At 44.6% G+C, this 24,000-nt stretch overlaps 1 protein-coding gene across 1 annotated transcript in view; it reads right to left on the bottom strand.

The window, feature by feature from the left end:
• The window catches only part of LOC112240429 (trithorax group protein osa), a 164,434-nt gene that overhangs the window by 52,150 nt on the left and 88,284 nt on the right, over window positions 1-24,000 (bottom strand). Inside the window, exon 2 of the mRNA XM_042328140.1 lies at window positions 5,945-7,792. Coding sequence (XP_042184074.1) covers window positions 5,945-7,792 — 1,848 coding nt within the window. The remainder of the gene's footprint in view (window positions 1-5,944; window positions 7,793-24,000) is intronic.

Raw genomic sequence — 24,000 nt, 5'->3', positions numbered from 1 at the left:
GAATCGCTTCCTTTTAGGTGGTTGTAGAATTTACGGCTCTTTTCTGGATTTTGATAATTAGTGGGTATCGGCCTAATTCTGCTCTGCATGCATTATTTGGTGTTTTACGTTGTACACAGAGGATATTTTTGAAGAATTCTATCATTTCATGTAGGATACCGTCAACACAACAGGTCGTTTTGGGTTGGAGGGTTTGTATTTTGTCCTGTAGTTCATTCAATGTAATTAGATAATCCAGTTGGTTGTGGTAGTCTTTAATAGTTGATCCTAAGATTTGTATTTGATCATGTATATGTTTTAGCTGTTTGTTCTTTGTTATAGAGCCAAAAATATTGGAGAAGTGGTTTACACATACATCTTCATTTTGGATACATAACTATTTGTGTTGTTGTTTGTTTCGTGTTTTCCCGATTTTCCCAGAAGTGGTTAGATTCTATGGATTCTTCAATTACATTGATCTGACTTCTGACTTGCTGTTCCTTCTTTTTCCGTAATGTATTTCTGTATTGTTTTAGTGATTCACCATAGTGAAGGCGTAGACTCAGGTTTTCTGGGTCTCAATGTTTTGGTTGGACATGTTTCTCAATTTCTTTCTTAGGTTTTTGCATTCTTCATCAAACCATTTATCATTGTTGTTAATTTTCTCAGGTTGTCTGCTTGACATTATTAGATGTGATAGGGAAGCTGAGAGGTCAAATATGCTTTTTAGGTTTTCTACAGCCAAGTTTACACCTTCACTATTACAGTGGAACGTTTTATTCAGGAAATTGCCTAGAAGACATTGAATTTGTTGTTGCCTAATAGTTTTTTGGTAGATTTCCACCCTATTTTCCTTCCATCTATAGCATTTCTTAATATTATTCAGTTCCTTTGGCTTTGATGCCTCATGATTGAGTATTGCTCTGTTTAAGTAGACTGGGATTTTGCTGTGGTCTGATAGGGGTGTCAGTGGGCTGACTGTGAACGCTCTGAGAGACTCTGGGTTGAGGTCAGTGATAAAGTAGTCTACAGTACTACTGACAAGCGATGTGCCTACCATAGGAGTCCCCTCGAAGCCTACCGTTGACTATGTACATACCCAGCGTCCGACTGAGCTGCAGGAGCTGTGACCCATTTTTGTTGGTTATGTTGTTGTAGTTGTGTCTAGAGGGGGAATATGGGGGAAGGAATGCTGTCACCTCCAGGCAGGTGTTTGTCCGCCTGTGTGCTGAGGCTGTCAGGTTCTTGTGCAGTTCTGGCATTTAGGTCGCCACAGACTAGTACATGTCCCTGGGCCTGGAAATGACTGATTTCCTCCTCCAGGATTTAGAAGCTGTCTTCATTAAAGTATGGGGATTCTATTGGGGGGATATAGGTATCACACATGAGGATATTTTTCTCTGTTGAGATCATTTCGTTATTAATTGCTAGCCAGATGTTCCTGTTTTAACTAATTTAATAGAGTGAGTAGGTCTGCTCTATATAAAATTAGCATACCCCCTGAGTCTCTCCCCTGTTTCACACCTGGTAGTTTGGTGGATGGGACTACCAGCTCTCTGTAACCTAGAGGGCAGCTAGTGGGTCCGTCTCCTTTATACCAGGTTTCTTGTAGGATGACAATGTCTCTCTCTCTCTCTCTCTCTCTCTCTCTTTCTCTCTCTCTCTTCCTCTCCTCCCCCCATATATCTCCTCCCCCCCCCCATCTTTCGCTCTCTCTCTTCCTCTCTCTCCTCTCCCCTCCCCCATATTTTGTATCTCTCTCTCTCCCTGTCCCCATCTCTCTCTCCTCATCTCTCTCTCCCCATTTCTCTCCACCTCTCTCTCTCTCTCCTCTCCCCATCTCTCTCTGTGTGTGTGTGTGTGTGTGTGTGTGTGTGTGTGTGGGAGGGAGGGAGGGAAGCCCCACTTGAGTCAACCAGAAAGCTGATTTTGCCAGGAAACCCCGGTCTTGTCTTACTGAGTTCACACCACAGAACAGGGCTTTAGAAAACTGTGCTGTGTGTGTACAATGTTTCTCGTAGGATGACAATGTATCTCTCTCAATTCAATTCAATTCAAGGGCTTTATTGGCATGGGAACATGTGTTAACATTGCCAAAGCAAGTGAGGTAGATAATATATAAAGTGAATATATAAAGTGAAATAAACAATAAAAATTAACAGTAAACATTACACATACAGAAGTTTCAAAACAATAAAGACATTACAAATGTCATATTATATATATATACAGTGTTGTTGCTGTGATGGCACACTGTGGAATTTCACCCAGTAGATATGGGAGTTTTTCAAAATTGGATTTGTTTTCGAATTCTTTGTGGATCTGTGTAATCTAAGGGAAATATGTCTCTCTAATATGGTCATACATTTGGCAGGAGGTTAGGAAGTGCAGCTCAGTTTCCACCTCATTTTGTGGGCAGTGAGCACATAGCCTGTCTTCTCTTGAGAGCCATGTCTGCCTACGGCGGCCTTTCTCAATAGCAAGGCTATGCTCACTGAGTCTGTACATAGTCAAAGCTTTCCTTAATTTTGGGTCAGTCACAGTGGTCAGGTATTCTGCCGCTGTGTACTCTCTGTGTAGGGCCAAATAGCATTCTAGTTTGCTGTTTTTTTGTTAATTCTTTCCAATGTGTCAAGTAATTATCTTTTTGTTTTCTCATGATTTGGTTGGGTCTAATTGTGCTGCTGTCCTGGGGCTCTGTAGGGTGTGTTTGTGAACAGAGCCCCAGGACCAGCTTGCTTAGGGGACTCTTCTCCAGGTTCATCTCTCTGTAGGTGATGGCTTTGTTGTGGAAGGTTTGGGAATCACTTCCTTTTAGGTGGTTGTAGAATTTAACGTCTCTTTTCTGGATTTTGATAATTAGTGGGTATCGGCCTAATTCTGCTCTGCATGCATTATTTGGTGTTCTACGTTGTACACTGAGGATATTTTTGCAGAATTCTGCGTGCAGTCTCTCTCTCTCTCTCTCTCTCTGTCTCTCTCTCTCTCCTAGCCCTTTAACCCCTGCCTCCCTCTCCATCCATCCTTCTGTCTTTAGCAGAGAGTAATTAGGGGACTAGCAGTAGTGTGGAATAGAGCTCTTCTATCCATATACAGTGCCTTGCGAAAGTATTCGGCCCCCTTGAACTTTGCGACCTTTTGCCACATTTCAGGCTTCAAACATAAAGATATAAAACTGTATTTTTTGGTGAAGAATCAACAACAAGTGGGACACAATCATGAAGTGGAACGAGATTTATTGGATATTTCAAACTTTTTTAACAAATCAAAAACTGAAAAATTGGGCGTGCAAAATTATTCAGCCCCTTTACTTTCAGTGCAGCAAACTCTCTCCAGAAGTTCAGTGAGGATCTCTGAATGATCCAATGTTGACCTAAATGATTAATGATGATAAATACAATCCACCTGTGTGTAATCAAATCTCCGTATAAATGCACCTGCACTGTGATAGTCTCAGAGGTCCGTTAAAAGCGCAGAGAGCATCATGAAGAACAAGGAACACACCAGGCAGGTCCGAGATACTGTTGTGAAGAAGTTTAAAGCCGGATTTGGATACAAAAAGATTTCCCAAGCTTTAAACATCCCAAGGAGCACTGTGCAAGCGATAATATTGAAATGGAAGGAGTATCAGACCACTGCAAATCTACCAAGACCTGGCCGTCCCTCTAAACTTTCAGCTCATACAAGGAGAAGACTGATCAGAGATGCAGCCAATGCAGCCAAGAGGCCCATGATCACTCTGGATGAACTGCAGAGATCTACAGCTGAGGTGGGAGACTCTGTCCATAGGACAACAATCAGTCGTATATTGCACAAATCTGGCCTTTATGGAAGAGTGGCAAGAAGAAAGCCATTTCTTAAAGATATCCATAAAAAGTGTCGTTTAAAGTTTGCCACAAGCCACCTGGGAGACACACCAAACATGTGGAAGAAGGTGCTCTGGTCAGATGAAACCAAAATTGAACTTTTTGGCAACAATGCAAAATGTTATGTTTGGCGTAAAAGCAACACAGCTCATCACCCTGAACACACCATCCCCACTGTCAAACATGGTGGTGGCAGCATCATGGTTTGGGCCTGCTTTTCTTCAGCAGGGACAGGGAAGATGGTTAAAATTGATGGGAAGATGGATGGAGCCAAATACAGGACCATTCTGGAAGAAAACCTGATGGAGTCTGCAAAAGACCTGAGACTGGGACGGAGATTTGTCTTCCAACAAGACAATGATCCAAAACATAAAGCAAAATCTACAATGGAATGGTTCAAAAATAAACATATCCAGGTGTTAGAATAGCCAAGTCAAAGTCCAGACCTGAATCCAATCAGGAATCTGTGGAAAGAACTGAAAACTGCTGTTCACAAATGCTCTCCATCCAACCTCACTGAGCTCGAGCTGTTTTGCAAGGAGGAATGGGAAAAAATTTCAGTCTCTCGATGTGCAAAACTGAGAGAGACATACCCCAAGCGACTTACAGCTGTAATCGCAGCAAAAGGTGGCGCTACAAAGTATTAACTTAAGGGGGCTGAATAATTTTGCACGCCCAATTTTTCAGTTTTTGATTTGTTAAAAAAGTTTGAAATATCCAATAAATGTCGTTCCACTTTATGATTGTGTCCCACTTGTTGTTGATTCTTCACAAAAAAATACAGTTTTATATCTTTATGTTTGAAGCCTGAAATGTGGCAAAAGGTCGCAAAGTTCAAGGGGGCCGAATACTTTCGCAAGGCACTGTACATTGAATAGATGACGGTGAACACTGGGATGAAGTGTGCCTGCGTTCCAAATGGAAGGCTATTCAATACATAGTGTACTACAGTATGAGCCCTAGAAGTGGGGACAGTCAGTATTCTTCCCTAGTTTGGGTGTTCTTCCTCTAGCCTGTTCTGTTCTGTCCTCCACATGATTCACACACTCCCCCCTTCATGTCTCTGTTGCCTTCCCTCCCTCAGCTTACTTTTCACAGTCCCCCTCTTCCTTCACACTCCCCCATCTTCCTGACTTCTCTATTCACTATTCACACACACACACACACACACACACACACACACACACACACACACACACACACACACACACACACACACACGTACGCACACACGCACACACCACTCTTCCCTCCCCTCCATCCCTTTCTTCACTCTTTCTCTATCTTCCTGACTCGTCTTTTCTTCTCTCCCCCCTTTAGAAACAGCAGGGTGTCCCCCTCTTGGCTCTAAGTAACCCTCCTCTCTCTCCCCCCCTACCCCCACCTCTCCTGTCCTCTCTCTCTCCCCCTCAACACTATTCCCCACCTCATATAACTGCCTTTTCACAGAGCAGAGCTCCACAGTCCCTAACCACCAAATAATACAGCTAGAACAACTGCAGTAGACAGCAGTTCCCTAAACAGACAGCTAAAGGAGTAACCCAACACAACCCAACACAACCCAGAAATGACCTCAGCCTGGTCGTCACTAGTTACCACAGCCACAGAGTCATAAATCCCGCCTATTTCTACAATTTCTGTTTTTAAACCTAAACTCAATCCTAACCTTAACCACATTGCTAACCTTATGCCTAACCTTAAATTAAGACCAAAAAGCACATTTTTGTTTTCATTCATTTCTATGATATAGCAAATTTTGACTTTGTGGCTGTGGTAACTAGTGGAACCCCCTCAGTCTGTGTAAGAACCAGATGAATACTCTGGGATAACAGGAGGAAGCACTGACATGTTTGTGGCACTGTTATTAGTGTAAACCAATACTGTGACCAGTAAGTATAACCAGCCAATCACCTCTTCATATACCAGGAAGTAGAATCAGCCAATCTCTCACCGCTTTACAGTATGGCCCAATGACCATTACATGCCAGGAAGTATAGTCAGCCTATCACCTCTTACATACTGCAACCAGGAAGCAGAACCAGCCAATCGCCTCTCAATTTACTGCAACCAGGAAGAAGAATCAGCCAATCATGACTCACCTCTCTACAGTGCTGTGGCCCTCCCAAGGCTCCTGCTGTGGCCTGTTGCATCGCTGCCATCTGCTGCATCCTCTGCTGTAGTAAATGGGCGTGGTTCGCTGCTACAGATGCTGCTGTTCCGGCAGCACCCCCATGCTGCATTCCCCGATAACCTGCCATGGGGTTGGGGGGTCCCTGTCCAGGGGGTCCCCCTCCCCCCATCTTCTGCTGCTGTCCTCCTTGGTGGTCCGGGTTGGGGTCAAAGTGGCGAAGGGGTTTGGTGTTAGTGAAGGAGTATGGGGGTTCTTGGTGGGGTACACTGCCACCACTGCCTGGTTTGGACATGGCCGGGTGTTGTCCTAGCTGGGCGTTAGTCTGTAGCTGCTGTGTGTTCGACTGTTGTTGTTGTTGTTGCTGCATTAGTAGCTTGAGGCTGCTGGGTTGACCTGCAGTCATGGCTTTGTAGAGCTGACTAGACATATTGTTGTTTGGTCCTGACCCGTTCTGGGTGCTGTATGGATGTGGATGTTGGGTTTGGGGTTGGTTCTGGGGTTGAGGTTGAGGCTGGGGTTGAAGCAACGGACTAACATGGGGCTTGTCCGTCCTGTAGGGGGGCGAGGGCCTTGTGGCGCCCGATGTCGGTGCAACTCCGCTGGGCATGAAGTTGGCCTGGGACCCCTGGATGTTGGATGAAGTGCTGGATGTGGTGGTCGTTCCTCCAGGTAGGAGGGTACTCTGTGGGCTGAAGGGGGGTTGGGCGATAGCCGGACTGCCTAGCTTCTCTGGGTGGTAGGGTGGTGAAGGACCAGCGGATGGGAGACTCAGCGATCCCTGGGGGCTCTGGATGCTTCCAGCCGGGCTGAATGGTTGCTGGTGGAGTGGGGAGGAATTGGGGAGGTTGGGCAGTTTCTGGCCGCCCCAGGGTGAGCCTTGCTGGGATAGAGGAGGGATAGAGACCTGGGTCTGGTTCTGGGACTGGTTCTGCTGGATAGGGGTGTTAGAAGAAAGGTGTTTGTTGGAGTTGGACGCCATTTGCTGGAGCTGTTGGGCTCGCGATACTTCGTGCCACGTGGAACCGGGTCGAGACGAAAGGGCGGCTGAGAGCATTGGAGAACGAGCTTGATTCTGGGATGAAGAGGAGTGATGAGGAGAGGCCGATAGGGGTGAGGGGACTGGTTTGGAGGGGTGGGGGATGGAGTAGGGAGCTCCAGCTGGACTCGGGCCTACTTGGGGAGACCCGGCCTGGGGAAAGCCTGGGGAACGGGTGAGGTGGCTCTCCAGGTGAGAGGTGGGTCTCTGGGGGGAGCGTTTGGGCGAGTGTGGGTGGATATACCCCGGCCCATGTCCTTGATTCTGATTCTGCTCCTCTTTATTCCCCAGTATCTTGTCAAGATCCAACTCCGTCAACGACGGATCTGGGTTCTTAGTCAGTTCATCCAGAATATCTTGCAGCTCCTGCTCAACCGATGGGGCCGACGAGGAGCTTCCATTGGGGTGAAAATGTCCTCCACCAACACCCGCAGACCCTGGACTCGCCTTAGGGGGCATTGAGTAAGACGACCCCAGCCCGGGGTTACCGTTCCCCAGCCTGTTACCTTCCAGTAATCCCTGACTTCCAGGACCCCCATGACCTCCAGAACTCTGTCCTCCAGAGTAAAGACTTTGCTGGAAGCTGCTACCCATGGCGAGGGTCACATCTTCCAGGCAGAGTCGCTTGGCAGGCACCCCAGGACCCTGAGTCATGGAGGTACCGTAGGAGGTACCGTTCAGACCAAGACCTGGGCCGTTACCGGGCCCTTGGCCCTGCCGTAAACCTCCCTGGTAGGGCCCCTCGGTCGCAGTCAGCCTCCTCTTCAGTGATCCAGACAGCTGGAGGGAAAAGAGAGAAGGTGAGTAACACATAGAATTACCAAACAGAATGACAACCAGCACCATCAGACACCACCAAACAGAATGACAACCAGCACCATCAGACACCACCAAACAGAATGACTATCAGCACCATCAGACACCACCAAACAGAATGACTATCAGCACCATCAGACACCACCAAACAGAATGACTACCAGCACCATCAGACACCACCAAACAGAATGACTACCAGCACCATCAGACACCACCAAACAGAATGACTATCAGCACCATCAGACACCACCAAACAGAATGACTATCAGCACCATCAGACACCACCAAACAGAATGACTACCAGCACCATCAGACACCATCAAACAGAATGATTACCAGCACTCTCAGACACCACCAAATAGAATGACTACCAGCACTATCAGACACCACCAAACAGAATGACTACCAGCACCATCAGACACCACCAAATAGAATGACTACCAGCACCATCAGACACCACCAAACAGAATGACTGTTACAAGAGAGTACCAGCACAGTGAGACACTCAATGACAAACACATTCTATAAACTCATGTAGTCTATAGAAGTTCAAAGGCATAAAATTAATAATTTCTATTGTCGACATTGTAGCTTTCTATTGTCAACATTGTAGCTTTCTGTTGTCAATAAGGCTTTTACATTTTTTAAATTTGAAATGTTACCCCCTTTTCTCCGCAATTTCGTGGTATCCAACTGTAATTACAATTACTATCTTTTCTCATCGCTACAACTTCCGTACGGGCTCGGGAGAGACGAAGGTCGAAAGCAATGGGTCCTCCGAAACACAACCCAACCAAGCCGCACTGCTTCTTAACACAGCGCGCCTCCAACCCGGAAGCCAGCCGCACCAATGTGTCAGAGGAAACACCGTGCACCTGGCTACCTTGGTTAGAGCGCACTGCGCCCAGCCCGCCACAGGAGTCGCTTGTGCGCGATGAGACAAGGATATCCCTACCGGCCAAACCCTCCCTAACCCGGACGACGCTAGGCCAGTTGTGTGTCGCCCCATGGACCTCCCGGTCGCGGCCGGCTGCGACAGAGCCTGGGCGCGAAGATAAAACTTTCTATTGTCGACATTGTAGCTTTCTATTGTCAACATTGTAGCTTTATATTGTCAACATTGTAGCTTTCTATAGTCAACATTGTAGCTTTCTATTGTCAACATTGTAGCTTTCTATTGTCAACATTGTAGCTTTCTATAGTCAACATTGTAGCTTTCTATTGTCAACATTGTAGCTTTATATAGTCAACATTGTAGCTTTCTATAGTCAACATTGTAGCTTTCTATAGTCAACATTGTAGCTTTCTATTGTCAACATTGTACCTTTCTATAGTCTCAACATATGATACAGTCTATCATGGGCTTCCCACTCGGTGTCTGGCAGGTCTATAGGGATCTCAGGGCTCTGGTATATAGCTAACCCACCAGTCACCACTGCGCACGCGCCCCACACACGCGCCCCACACACACACACACACACACACACACACACACACACACACACACACACACACACACACACACACACACACACACACACACACACACACACACACACACACAGTGCTGTCTTATTAGTGTTTCTGTTCTTTCATCCCTGCAGCTGCATCCACACTGGTGCCAGAAGTGGGATCCGTAGGCTCTTTTGTGTGTGTGTGTGTGTGTGCCAGGAGTGGGATAAGAAGGATCACTGACTGAGAAGACTGTTTCTATTACCACTGACGGGTCAATGTCGCCCCCCCCTCACCCCAAGAGCCCCAGGAGCAACCCAAGAAGGATTAAGACACCCCCTAACCCCACATCCCCAAATTCTCTGGAACCCCCTGTAAACTTCAAACTCTAAAGCCCCTCATTGGGATTCTATGCTATTCAAAAAGAGATGCAGAGGTAAAGGATGCTTTCATCTAATTCCATAGTTAGTTAACAGTCTTTTAGTTGTGGTGGCTGGAACTTTGAAGTAAGATGCTTTGTTTTCATGACATGGGTTCTAGAATGTAGTCTAAAAGGGCGTGTCAGAAGGGATCCAAGTGGTCTGGAGCATTCTAAGAGCGTTGCATTCTTCTCATGTTTGTGTGATCATCAACATTCCTAAAGAACTCTTCAGCCAAAAGACTAATGAAGGTTGAATCACTGGATGATGCCAAAGAAGAGAAATCGAGAGACAGAGATATAAAGATCGAGAGACAGGGTGAGAGAGGGCATTTCTCCTTTGACAAAATAATCCATCTACATGATCATTATATATATCCAACTATGTGTATATATGTATATATATATTTATATATATATATATATACACTACCATTCAAAAGTTTGGGGTCACTTAGACATTTTATGTCCATAGAAAGAGGAGTGGGAAGCCTCGGTGCACAACTGAGCAAGAGGACAAGTACATTAGAGTGTCTAGTTTGAGAAACAGACACCTCACAAGTCCTCAAATGGCAGCTTCATTAAATGTCCCCGCAAAACACCAGTCTCAACGTCAACAGTGAAGAGGCGACTCCGGGATGCGGCCTTCTAGGCAGAGTTGCAAAAAAAAAAGCCATATCTCAGACTGGCCAATAAAAATAAAATATTAAGATGGACAAAAGAACAGACACTAGACAGAGGAACTCTGCCTAGAAGGCCCGCATCCCTTAGTCGCCTCTTCACTGTTGACGTCGAGACGGGTGTTTTGCGGGTACTATTTAATGAAGCTACCAGTTGAGGACTTGTGAGGTGTCTGTTTCTCAAACTAGACACTCTAATGTACTTCTCCTCTTGCTCAGTTGTGCACCGGGGCCTCCCACTCCTCTTTCTATTCTGGTTAGAGTCAGTTTGCTCTGTTCTGTGAAGGGAGTAGTACACAGCGTTGTACGAGATCTTCAGTTTATTGGCAATTTCTCACATGGAATAGCCTTCATTTCTCAGAACAAGAATAGACTGACGAGTTTCAGAGGAAAGTACTTTGTTTCTGGTCATTTTGAGCCTGTAATCGAACCCACAAATTCTGATGCTCCAGATACTCAAATAGTCTAAAGAAGGCCAGTTTTATTGCTTCTTAATCAGAACAACAGTATTCAGCTGTGCTAACATAATTACAAAAGGGTTTTCTAATGAACAATTAGCCTTTTAAAATGATAAACTTGGATTAGCTAACACAACGTGCCATTGGAACACAGGAGTGATGGTTGCTGATAATGGGCCTCTGTACACCTATGTTGATACTCCATTAAAAATCATCCATTTCCAGCTGCAATAGTCATTTACAACATTAACTATGTCTACACTATTTACACTATTCAATTCGATGTTATTTTAATGGACAATGTGCTTTTCTTTCAAAAACAAGGACATTTCTAAGTGACCCCAAACTTTGGAACGGTATGTGGACAAAGTAAAGGGGGGCTGATTTTCCACAGCAAAGTATTCAGAACCCTTGACTTTTTCCACATTTTGTTACGTTACAGCCTTATTCTAAAATGGATTCAATTGATCTTTTCCCCTGATCAATCCACTCACAACAGATTTTTACAAATTTTTGCAAATGTATAAAAAAAAAAACTGAAATATCACATTTATATAAGTATTCAGACCCTTTACTCAGTACTTTGTAGAAGCACCTTTGGCAGTGATTACAGACTCAATTCTTCTTGGGTATTACGCTACAAAGCTCTGTCTGGGCCACTCAAGGACATTCAGAGACATGTCCCAAAGCCACTCCTGCGTTGTCTTTGGCTGTGTACTTAGGACCAGGGCTCCTCTGTGGAGATGGGAGCAGGTTTTCATCAATGATCTCTCTGTACTCTCCTCCGTTCATCGTTCCCGCTGAAAAACATCCCCAAAGTATGATGCTGCCACCACCAGGTGATGAGCGGTGCCTGGTTTCCTCCAGACGTGACGCTTGGCATTCAGGCCAAAGGGTTCAGTCTTGTTTCTCATGGTCTTAAGAGTCCTTTTAACTCCAAGCGGGCTGTCATGCGCCTTTTACTGAAGAGTGGCTTCCGTCTGGTCACTCTACCATAAAGGCATGATTGGTGGAGTGCTGCAGAGATGGTTGTCCTTCTGGAAGGTTCTCCCATCTCCACAGAGGAGCTCTGGTCCTCTGTCAGAGTGACCATCGGGTTCTTGGATCTTCTTCCATTTAAGAATGATGGAGACCACTGTGTTCTTGGGGACCTTCAATGCTGCAGAAATGTTTTGGTACCCTTCCCCAGATCTGTGCCTCGACACAATCCTGTCTCGGAGCTCTACGGGCAATTCCTTCGACCTCATGGCTTGGTTTTTTCTCTGAAATGCACTGTTAACTGTGCGACCTTATATAGACAGGTGTGTGCCTTTCCAAATCATGTCCAATCAGTTTAATTTACCACAGGTGGACTCCAATCAAGTTGTAGAAACATCTCAAGGATGATCAATGGAAACAGGATGCACCTGAGCTCAACTTCCAGTCTCATAGCAAAGGGTCTGAATATGAAATGTAAATTAGGTATTTCTGATTTAATTTTTTAGTAAATGTGGAAAAATGTCTAAAAACCTGTTTTCGCTTTGTCATTATGGGGTATTGTGATGTCATTATGGGGTATTGTGATGTCATTATGGGGTACTGTGTGTATATTGATGAGCATTTTTTATTTATTTAATCCATTTTAGAATAAGGCTGTAACATAACAAAATGTGGAAAAAGTGAAGGGGTCACACACACACGCACACACACACGCGCACGCGCACACACACTGAGTGTGAAAAACATATATATCTCTTTATTGTGTGTGGGAACACTTTGGAACAGATTAAAATCAATTGGAGCTGATTTGCTGGTGTTTTTACTGTCTTTTATGGGCAGCAATAAAACATTTAAATAAAAAGTTCTGTTAAGAAAAGTTGAGGGGCCAAATAAAAAATCTTGCAGGCCAAATTTGGCCCGCTGGGTCTTTGGAGGAGGGCCTAAGAACCACCCCGATGTGACACCCACTCTGTCACCATGTTAAGGTCTATTGGACATGTATCACCCACAATACTGCTGGCTGGTTCACAACCACCATGACCAATCAGCAATTAATCAAAGTTATTTATAAAGCCCTTTATATATCAGCAGTTGTCACAAAGTGCTTATACAGAAACCCAGTCTAAAACCCCAAACAACAAGCAATGCAGATGTAGAAGCACGGTGGCTAGGAACAACTCTATAGAAAGGCAGGAACCTAGGAAGAAACCTAGAGGAACCAGGCTCTGAGGGGTGGCCAGTCCTCTTCTGGCTGTGCTGGGTGGAGATTATAACAGAACATGGACAAGATGTTCAAATGTTCATAGATGACCAGCAGGGTCAGATAATAATAATCCCAGTGGTTGTAGAGGGTGCAACAGATCAGCACCTCAGGAGTAAATGTCAGTTGGCTTTTCATAGCCGAGGATTCAGAGGTCGAGACAGTAGATACAACAATACAATGTATGCAATAATACAGTACTTTATGTATAAACTAATTAACCCATTTCATCCAAAACACACATTTATATTTGCCTCTCTCGCTCCATCTTTCCCTCCATCTCTCCCTCTCTGGGGAACTCACTCTCGGGGGGCAGATGATGGAGGAGAGGAGAGAAGGAGAGAGAGAGGGAGAGATGGAGGAGAGGAAAGATGGAGAGACCGTGGGGGAAAAAAGGAGGGGACATTTCTAATTCGGTAGCAATCAAGTTTGTACCATTATGACTGGCATCTGTCAACACAGAGAGAAAAAGAGAGAGAGACAAAGAAATAGACAGAAAGAAAGAGACATACAGCGAGGAAAGAGTGATGGAAAACGAGAAAGAGAAAGAGGGAGAGAGATAAAAAGAGAGAAATAAAGAGGGAGAGAGAGAGATAGACAGATAGAGAGAGGGAGAGAGATAAAAAGAGAGAAATAAAGAGGGAGAGAGAGAGATAGACAGATAGAGAGAGGGAGAGAGATAAAAAGAGAGAAATAAAGAGGGAGAGAGAGAGATAGACAGATAGAGAGAGGGAGAGAGATAAAAAGAGAGAAATAAAGAGAGAGGGAGAGAGAGAGGGATAGACAGATAGATAGAGAGGGAGAGAGATAAAAAGAGAGAAATAAAGAGAGAGGGAGAGAGAGAGAGAGAGAGAGATAGACAGATAGATAGAGAGAGAGGGAGAGAGATAAAAAGAGAGAAATAAAGAGGGAGAGAGAGAGATAGACAGATAGAGAGAGGGAGAGAGAGGGATAGACAGATAGATAGAGAGGGAGAGAGATAAAAAGAGAGAAATAAAGAGAGAGGGAGAGAGAGAGAGAGAGATAGACAGATAGATAGAGAGAGAGGGAGAGAGATAAAAAGAGAGAAATAAAGAGAGAGGGAGAGAGAGAGATACAGATAGAGAGAGAGGGAGAGAGATAAAAAGAGAGAAATAAAGAGAGGGAGAGAGAGGGATAGACAGATAGATAGATAGATAGAGAGAGAGATAAAAAGAGAGAAATAAAGAGAGAGGGAGAGAGAGGGATAGACAGATAGATAGATAGAGAGATAAAAAGAGAGAAATAAAGAGAGAGGGAGAGAGAGAGAGGGATAGACAGATAGATAGAGAGAGAGAGCTCTGACATAAACAACTCTGTCGCCAAGGCTACATCAGCATGTGTGTTTGTGCCCTCAAATCCCCACTGCCGCCTGTTCGCTCCACAGGGAGTTACGGAGTTACATTGTCACCCCCCACACTGCCTGTCATCCTCTATGTCAACACCAAACGTATGCGCCTTATCGTCATGCCAACAATGTGTTATCGCCACGCCAACAACACCCTATCTCGTTATTTGATGATATGACGTTTGGAGACCCCCAGTTTGATGATATCATCAATTACATCATAGGTGATGATGTCACAAAGTGATGACAACGATAAAAGGAATTCCACAGAGATGAGCCAGCTGGTCACTGGTCACACAGAAAACACTTCCTCTGATGACTTAGTCACTCTTTAGTAGACATGAAGAACAGCTACAGAACACAGGAGCTGGACTGGACCAAGATATAGGGAAGATATCAAGTATCTGGGTTAACCCATGGAAATACCTGGGGTTGAGTTTGGCTCTCTCTGGTTAACCCATGGAAATACCTGGGGTTGAGTTTGGCTCTCTCTGGTTAACCCATGGAAATACCTGGGGTTGAGTTTGGCTCTCTCTGGTTAACCCATGGAAATACCTGGGGTTGAGTTTGGCTCTCTCTGGTTAACCCATGGAAATACCTGGGGTTGAGTTTGGCTCTCTCTGGGTTAACCCATGGAAATACCTGGGGTTGAGTTTGGCTCTCTCTGGGTTAACCCATGGAAATACCTGGGGTTGAGTTTGGCTCTTTCTGGTTAACCCATGGAAATACCTGGGGTTGAGTTTGGCTGTCTCTGGGTTCTCCCCATGGAAATACCTGGGGTTGAGTTTGGCTCTCTCTGGTTAACCCATGGAAATACCTGGGGTTGAGTTTGGCTCTCTCTGGGTTAACCCATGGAAATACCTGGGGTTGAGTTTGGCTCTTTCTGGTTAACCCATGGAAATACCTGGGGTTGAGTTTGGCTGTCTCTGGGTTCTCCCCATGGAAATACCTGGGGTTGAGTTTGGCTCTCTCTGGTTAACCCATGGAAATACCTGGGGTTGAGTTTGGCTCTCTCTGGTTAACCCATGGAAATACCTGGGGTTCAGTTTGGCTCTCTCTGGTTAACCCATGGAAATACCTGGGGTTCAGTTTGGCTCTCTCTGGTTAACCCATGGAAATACCTGGGGTTCAGTTTGGCTCTCTCTGGTTAACCCATGAAAATACCTGGGGTTCAGATCGGCTGAGACAGTGTTAATATTGGACATCCTACTGATCTTATATATACAGTATAGCTGAATTTTAGGCCAGGCAGGACTGATATTGGGGGTCTGGCTAAGCTTCCAGAGCTTATCCTAGAGCTGTTTAGGTTAAGAGAGATTAGTGGAGTGTTTCCTCTGAGTGTCTAGTGATCAGTAAACCAGACCTGGATCCTGATCGGATTCTGGGTCAGTCTATAGGGGATCTGCAGTAATCCTTTGGGGAGGATCCCTCTCTCTAGCTGTAGAACAATGTATTAGCACATCCAGATCCCTCTCTAGTTAGCAGTAGTACATCTGTGTGTGTGTGTGTGTGTCCTCAAATCCCCACTACCGCATGTTCGCTCAACAGGGAGTTATGGCGTTACATTGTCGCCCTCCCCTCTACACGCTCTACACCCTCTACACTGCCTGCCATCCTCTACGTCAACATCACAGTATACGCCTTATCGTCATGCCAACAACCATGCCAACAACACCTCAACGCCCTAACTCACTCTTCGCTGAAAACACGCTTGGAGAACCCCCAGTTTGATGATGTCATCGATTACATCATAGGTGATGTCAAAAAGTGATGACAACGAGAAAATTCTACAGAGACGTGTCAGCTGGTCAGAAAACACTTCCTCTAATAACGTTGGACTGCAGAACAGGGAAGTGACACTTAGTCACTCTTTAGTAGACATGAAGAATAGCTATAGAATACAGGAGCTGGACTGGACCAAGTGATTGGAGGCAAGATATCAAGTATCTGGGTTCTCCCATGGAAAGACCTGGGTTTGAGTTAGGCTGTCTCTGGGACCTAGATCCTGATCGGATCCTGGGTCAGTCTATAGGGGATCTGCAGTACTCCTTTGGGGAGGATCCCTCTCTGTAGCAGGAGAACAGAATAATGAGTCAGTCTTAAGGCAGTTGAGACAGAACAGATCCGGATGGAGCCCTGTCTGTCTGCACAAAATGTATTCTGACAGGTGGGCCTGTCTCAGGTCTCAGACAGGATAAAGTGGATTAGACAATTCTCCCACAGGGACCTCCTGGTGTCAAGGGAGGGGCAGACCCATTTTGGGGAGAAGGGGGAAACGTACCCCTTCTGTACCACCCTACCCTACACACACACCCCACATATTCCCCCTCCCTCCCATCCCGCAGCCCCCCTGGTGCTTCTAACCTCTCCCTAGCCTCTCTAAAATATAATCCCAGAAAATATTTGCATATCGTCTGAACATGTAATTTACTACCAATTTACAGCCAATTTGAGAATCAATATGTTAGCACTTTACGACTGCCTTAATGTTTCTCCAATGCCTTCAAACAATTGTGATGACGTCTTCATTTATGATATCAACACACAATCCCATTGAACAGCGTACTGCTACGACATCAACTCTTGATCCCACACAGCATGCTGGTGGTCACATCTTAGCGTAGGTATGCTGATTTTAATGTCGCACCATAGCTGTAATGATCCTCGTCGTCATCCCATTAGAAAACCAATAAAGTTGATGAGGTTTTGAATGAAGTGTCTGGGGAAGGGGAGGTTTGATGGAGTCACGGGCTAAATAGCCTTCCTATTAAATTGTAATCAGGGCCAGTAATCATAAAACAACTCAGAGCAGGAGTGCTGATCTGGGATCAGGTCCCACCCTGTATCCATATAATCTTATTCATTGTGATCTAAAAGGGGCAAAACTGATCCTATAGAAACTTTACTCAGACGTTCTACGGGTATTGAGCCCAGCTACTTTGGAGTGATCAAGCAGAGAGGAAAAGTACGAAGGCGTTTTCATTCACGACACCAGTTGTTCCTGGGAGGCTGTTCACATCATAATAACCCCCTCCATTCATCTACAGTCTACAGGCTGTTCACATCATAATAACCCCCTCCATTCATCTACAGTCTACAGGCTGTTCACATCATAATAGCCCCCTCCATTCATCTACAGTCTACAGGCTGTTCACATCATAATAACCCCCTCCATTCATCTACAGTCTACAGGCTGTTCACATCATAATAGCCCCTCCATTCATCTACAGTCTACAGGCTGTTCACATCATAATAACCCCCCATCCATTCATCTACAGTCTACAGGCTGTTCACATCATAATAACCCCTCCATTCATCTACAGGCTGTTCACATCATAATAACCCCCTCCATTCATCTACAGTCTACACGCTGTTCACATCATAATAACCCCCTCCATTCATCTACAGTCTACAGACTGTTCACATCATAATAACCCCCATTCATTAATCTACAGTCTACAGGCTGTTCACATCATAATAACCCCCTCCATTAATCTACAGTCTACAGGCTGTTCACATCATAATAACCCCCTCCATTCATCTACAGTCTACACGCTGTTCACATCATAATAACCCCTCCATTCATCTACAGTCTACAGACTGTTCACATCATAATAACCCCTCCATTAATCTACAGTCTACAGGCTGTTCACATCATAATAACCCCCTCCATTCATCTACAGTCTACAGGCTGTTCACATCATAATAACCCCCTCCATTCATCTACAGTCTACTGGCTGTTCACATCATAATAACCCCCCATCCATTCATCTACAGTCTACAGGCTGTTCACATCATAATAACCCCCATTCATCTACAGTCTCCATTCATCTACAGTCTACAGGCTGTTCACATCATAATAACCCCCTCCATTCATCTACAGTCTACAGGCTGTTCACCCCCTCCATTCATAATAACCCCCCTCCATTCATCTACAGTCTACAGGCTGTTCACATCATAATAACCCCCATTCATCCATTCATCTACAGTCTATTCAGTCTACTGTTCACATCATAATAACCCCTCCATTCATCTACAGTCTACAGGCTGTTCACATCATAATAACCCCCTCCATTCATCTACAGTCAGCTACAGGCTACAGGCTGTTCACATCATAATAACCCCCTCCATTCATCTACAGTCTACTGGCTGTTCACATCATAATAACCCCACCCATTCATCTACAGGCTGTTCACATCATAATAACCCCCTCCATTCATCTACAGTCTACAGGCTGTTCACATCATAATAACCCCCTCCATTCATCTACAGTCTACAGGCTGTTCACATCATAATAACCCCCCATCCATTCATCTACAGTCTCTACAGGCTGTTCACATCATAATAACCCCACCAATTCATCTACAGGCTGTTCACATCATAATAACCCCCTCCATTCATCTACAGTCTACTGGCTGTTCACATCATAATAACCCCCTCCATTCATCTACAGTCTACAGGCTGTTCACATAATAATAACCCCCTCCATTCATCTACAGTCTACAGGCTGTTCACATCATAATAACCCCCTCCATTCATCTACAGTCTACTGGCTGTTCACATCATAATAACCCCCTCCATTCATCTACAGTCTACATCATAATAACCCCCTCCATTCATCTACAGCTGTTCACATCATAACCCCATTCATCTACAGCCCCCATTCATCTACAGTCTACTGGCTGTTCACATCATAATAACCCCTGTTCACATCATCCATTCATCTACAGTCTACTGGCTGTTCACATCATAATAACCCCCTCCATTCATCTACAGTCTACATGGCTGTTCACATCATAATAACCCCTCCCCCTCCATTCATCTACAGTCTACAGACTGTTAACATCATAATAACCTCCTCCATTCATCTACAGTCTACAGACTGTTCACATCATAATAACCCCATTCATCTCCATTCATCTACAGTCTACAGGCTGTTCACATCATAATAACCCCCATCCATTCATCTACAGTCTACAGGCTGTTCACATCATAATAACCCCTCCATTCATCTACAGTCTACAGGCTGTTCACATCATAATAACCCCCCATTCATCTACAGTCTACTGGCATCATAATAACATTCTCTACAGTCTACAGGCTGTTCACATCATAATAACCCCCTCCATTCATCTACAGTCTACAGGCTGTTCACATCATAACCCCGCCCCCATTCATCTACAGTCTACTGGCTGTTCACATCATAATAACCCCCTCCATTCATCTACAGTCTACTGGCTGTTCACATCATAATAACCCCCCTCCATTCATCTACAGTCTACATGCTGTTCACATCATAACCCCCTCCATTCATCTACAGTCTACAGACTGTTAACATCATAATAACCTCCTCCATTCATCTACAGTCTACAGACTGTTCACATCATAATAACCCCCTCCATTCATCTACAGTCTACAGACTGTTCACATCATAATAACCCCCTCCATTCATCTACAGTCTACTGGCTGTTCACATCATAATAACCCCCTCCATTCATCTACAGTCTACAGACTGTTCACATCATAATAACCCCCTCCATTCATCTACAGTCTACAGGCTGTTCACATCATAATAACCCCCTCCATTCATCTACAGTCTACAGACTGTTCACATCATAATAACCCCCATTCATCCATTCATCTACAGTCTACAGTCTACTCACATAATAACCCCCTCCATTCATCTACAGTCTACAGACTGTTCACATCATAATAACCCCCTCCATTCATCTACAGTCTACAGACTGTTCACATCATAATAACCCCCTCCATCCATTCATCTACAGTCTACAGGCTGTTCACATCATAATAACCCCCTCCATTCATCTACAGTCTACAGGCTGTTTACATCATAATAACCCCCCCCTCCATTCATCTACAGTCTACAGGCTGTTCACATCATATTAACCCCATTCATCCATTCATCTACAGTCATCTACAGTCGCTGTTCACATCATAATAACCCCCTCCATTCATCTACAGTCTACAGGCTGTTCACATCATAATAACCCCCTCCATTCATCTACAGTCTACAGGCTGTTCACATCATAATAACCCCATTCATCTCCATTCATCTACAGTCTCTACAGTCTACAGCTGTTCACTGTTCATTCACAGTCTACAGGCTGTTCAATAATAACCCCTCCATTCATCTACAGTCTACAGGCTGTTCACATCATAATAACCCCCTCCATTCATCTACAGTCTACAGGCTGTTCACATCATAATAACCCCATTCATCTACAGTTCTGTTCATCTACAGTCATCTACAGGCTGTTCACATCATAATAACCCCCTCCATTCATCTACAGTCTATAATAACCCCCTCCATTCATCTACAGTCTACAGGCTGTTCACATCATAATAACCCCCATCCATTCATCTACAGGCTGTTCACATCATAATAACCCCATTCATCTCCATTCATCTGCAGGCTGTTCACATCATAATAACCCCCATCATAATAACCCCTCCATTCATCTACAGGCTGTTCACATCATAATAACCCCCTCCATTCATCTACAGGCTGTTCACATCATAATAACCCCCCATTCCATTCATCTAACAGGCTTCATCTACAGTGTTCACATCATAATAACCCCCTCCATTCATCTACAGGCTCTACAGGCTGTTCACATCATAATAACCCCCTCCATTCATCTACAGTCTACAGGCTGTTCACATCATAATAACCCCCTCCATTCATCTACAGTCTACAGGCTGTTCACATCATAATAACCCCATTCATCCATTCATCTACAGTCTACAGGCTGTTCACATCATAATAACCCCCTCCATTAATCTACAGGCTGTTCACATCATAATAACCCTACAGGCTGTTCACATCCATTCATCTACAGTCTACAGGCTGTTCACATCATAATAACCCCCTCCATTCATCTACAGGCTACAGGCTGTTTCATAATAACCCCTCCATTCATAATCTAAGGCTGTTCCCATCATAATAACCTCCATTCATCTACAGGCTGTTCACATCATAATAACCCCCATTCATTCATCTACAGGCTGTTCACATCATAATAACCCCCTCCATTCATCTCAGTCTACAGGCTGTTCACATCATAATAACCCCCTCCATTCATCTACAGGCTGTTCACATCATAATAACCCCCTCCATTCATCTAACTACAGGCTGTTCACATCATAATAACCCCCTCCATTCATCTACAGGCTGTTCACATCATAATAACCCCTCCATCCATTCATCTACAGGCTGTTCACATCATAATAACCCCCTCCATTCATCTACAGTCTACAGACTGTTCACATCATAATAACCCCATTCATCTACAGTCCATTCATCTACAGTCTCTACAGGCTGTTCACATCATAATAACCCCTCCATTCATCTACAGTCTACAGGCTGTTCACATCATAATAACCCCTCCATTCATCTACAGTCTACATGCTGTAACCCCCTCCATTCATCATCACCCCCTCCATTCATCTACAGTCTACAGACTGTTCACATCATAATAACCCCCTCCATTCATCTACAGTCTACAGGCTGTTCACATCATAATAACCCCCCATTCATCTACAGTCTACAGGCTGTTCACATCATAATAACCCCCCATCCATTCATCTACAGTCTACAGGCTGTTCACATCATAATAGCCCCCTCCATTCATCTACAGGCTGTTCACATCATAATAACCCCCCATCCATTCATCTACAGTCTACAGGCTGTTCACATCATAATAGCCCCCTCCATTCATCTACAGGCTGTTCACATCATAATAACCCCCTCCATTCATCTACAGTCTACATGCTGTTCACATCATCACCCCCTCCATTCATCTACAGTCTAGAGACTGTGAAGTTGAAGTTAGAGCAGGGCTATTGTGACATATTCTATTTAGAGATGGGGTCAGCGTGTGCGTGTGTGTGTGTGTGTGTACTCTGTGTGTGTGTGTGTGTACGCAACACAGTCAGTACTACATAGAGTCACTTTAAAGAGATGACCTTGTTTCCATCGGGCTAACTTTGCCTCTCTTTCCTTCCCCCTCTCTCAGCATGTCAGAGGCTGTTCTCTATTCTATCTGGAGCACACAGCAATAAAGAATAAACTCCAGTTGAATAGAAAACACACAGAGTACATCACCGGCCCTATCTCCTATTGACCTTTTGCTAATGCTACTTCTCTGTTTTCTCTCTCCGTATGTGTGTGTGTGTGTGTGTGTGAGAGAGACACTGCGGTATCTATTTCACTTGTATTTCTATGTTCTCTTTCCCTCAAATCTGTTTACTCTAGAAATCTTAGCTACACGGCATTGTGTGTGTGTGTGTGTGTGTGTGTGTGTGTGTGTGTGTGTGTGTGTGTGTGTGTGTGTGTGTGTGTGTTTTTGATTACAGTAAATTATGATAGATCACAAGTAGATGCAGTGGAGGTTTCATATCCACCCACATCCGCCTGAGGTTGAATCTTTTCTTCTTGCTGCTCAACGAATGTCTATGAACTTCCAGAAAGACAGTGAGAGAGTACTAGCCTGAACTAGTCAATGGAAGAACACATATAACTACAGTAGCGTAACTTGGCTAGCCTAGCCTAGCTTCATGAATTAGTCAATGAAAGAAAACATAGAACTTCAGTAGCGTACCCTAGCTAGCCTAGCTTCATGAATTAGTCAATGGAAGAAAACATACAACTACAGTAGCGTACCCTGGCTAGCCTAGCCTAGCTTCATGAAGTCAATGGAAGAAAACATATAACTACAGTAGCGTATCCTAGATAGCCTAGCCTAGCTTCATGAATTAGTCAATGGAAGAACACATATAACTACAGTAGCATACCCTAGCTAGCCTAGCTTCATGAATTAGTCAATGGAGTTTACATGTTTTTATTTAAACTTTATTTAACCAGGCAAGTCAGTTAAGAACAAATTCTTATTTTCAATGACGGCCTAGGAACAGTGGTTTAACTGCCTGTTCAGGGGCAGAACAACAGATTTGTACCTTGTCAGCTCGGGGATTTGAACTTGCAACCTTTACGGTTACTAGTTCAACACTATAACAACTAGGCTACAATGCCGCACTGACATGTACCTAGCCTTGACGTAGTTAGCCTAGCTCATCAATAATCAATGTAGTTTGCACGTACCATGCATTAGCGTAGTTAGTTTAGCTTCATTAATTTGTAAATGGGAGAACACATAGGTGGCTATACATACTTAGCAGCTGGAGGCTAGGGCTAAATTTGTGTCAATGCTAGTCTGACTTGACTAGCCAGCTGGGTCAAACACTGGGAGTGAGGCACTAGTTAGCTAATACATAAACACCACACACACCACTCCTTTTTTCTCTCCTTTCTTTTCTTCTCCTTTGTTTTGTCCTTTTCCCTGCTGTTTCTTTTAGGATTTTTTGTCCTCCCTCCCTCCCTCCCTCCCTCCCTCCCTCCCCTCCCTCCCTCCCTCCCTCCCTCCCTCCCTCCCTCCCTCCCTCCCTCCCTCCATCTCCCTCCATCTCCCTCCCTCTCTTTTAGGGCGCCACCACTAAACATCTTATTGACATGTAATACTGTGTGAAAGAAACTATGAAA

This window comes from Oncorhynchus tshawytscha, linkage group LG10 (genome assembly GCF_018296145.1).
Source record: "Oncorhynchus tshawytscha isolate Ot180627B linkage group LG10, Otsh_v2.0, whole genome shotgun sequence".
Lineage (NCBI taxonomy): Eukaryota > Metazoa > Chordata > Actinopteri > Salmoniformes > Salmonidae > Oncorhynchus > Oncorhynchus tshawytscha.
This window is presented reverse-complemented; position numbering and strand designations above follow the sequence as displayed.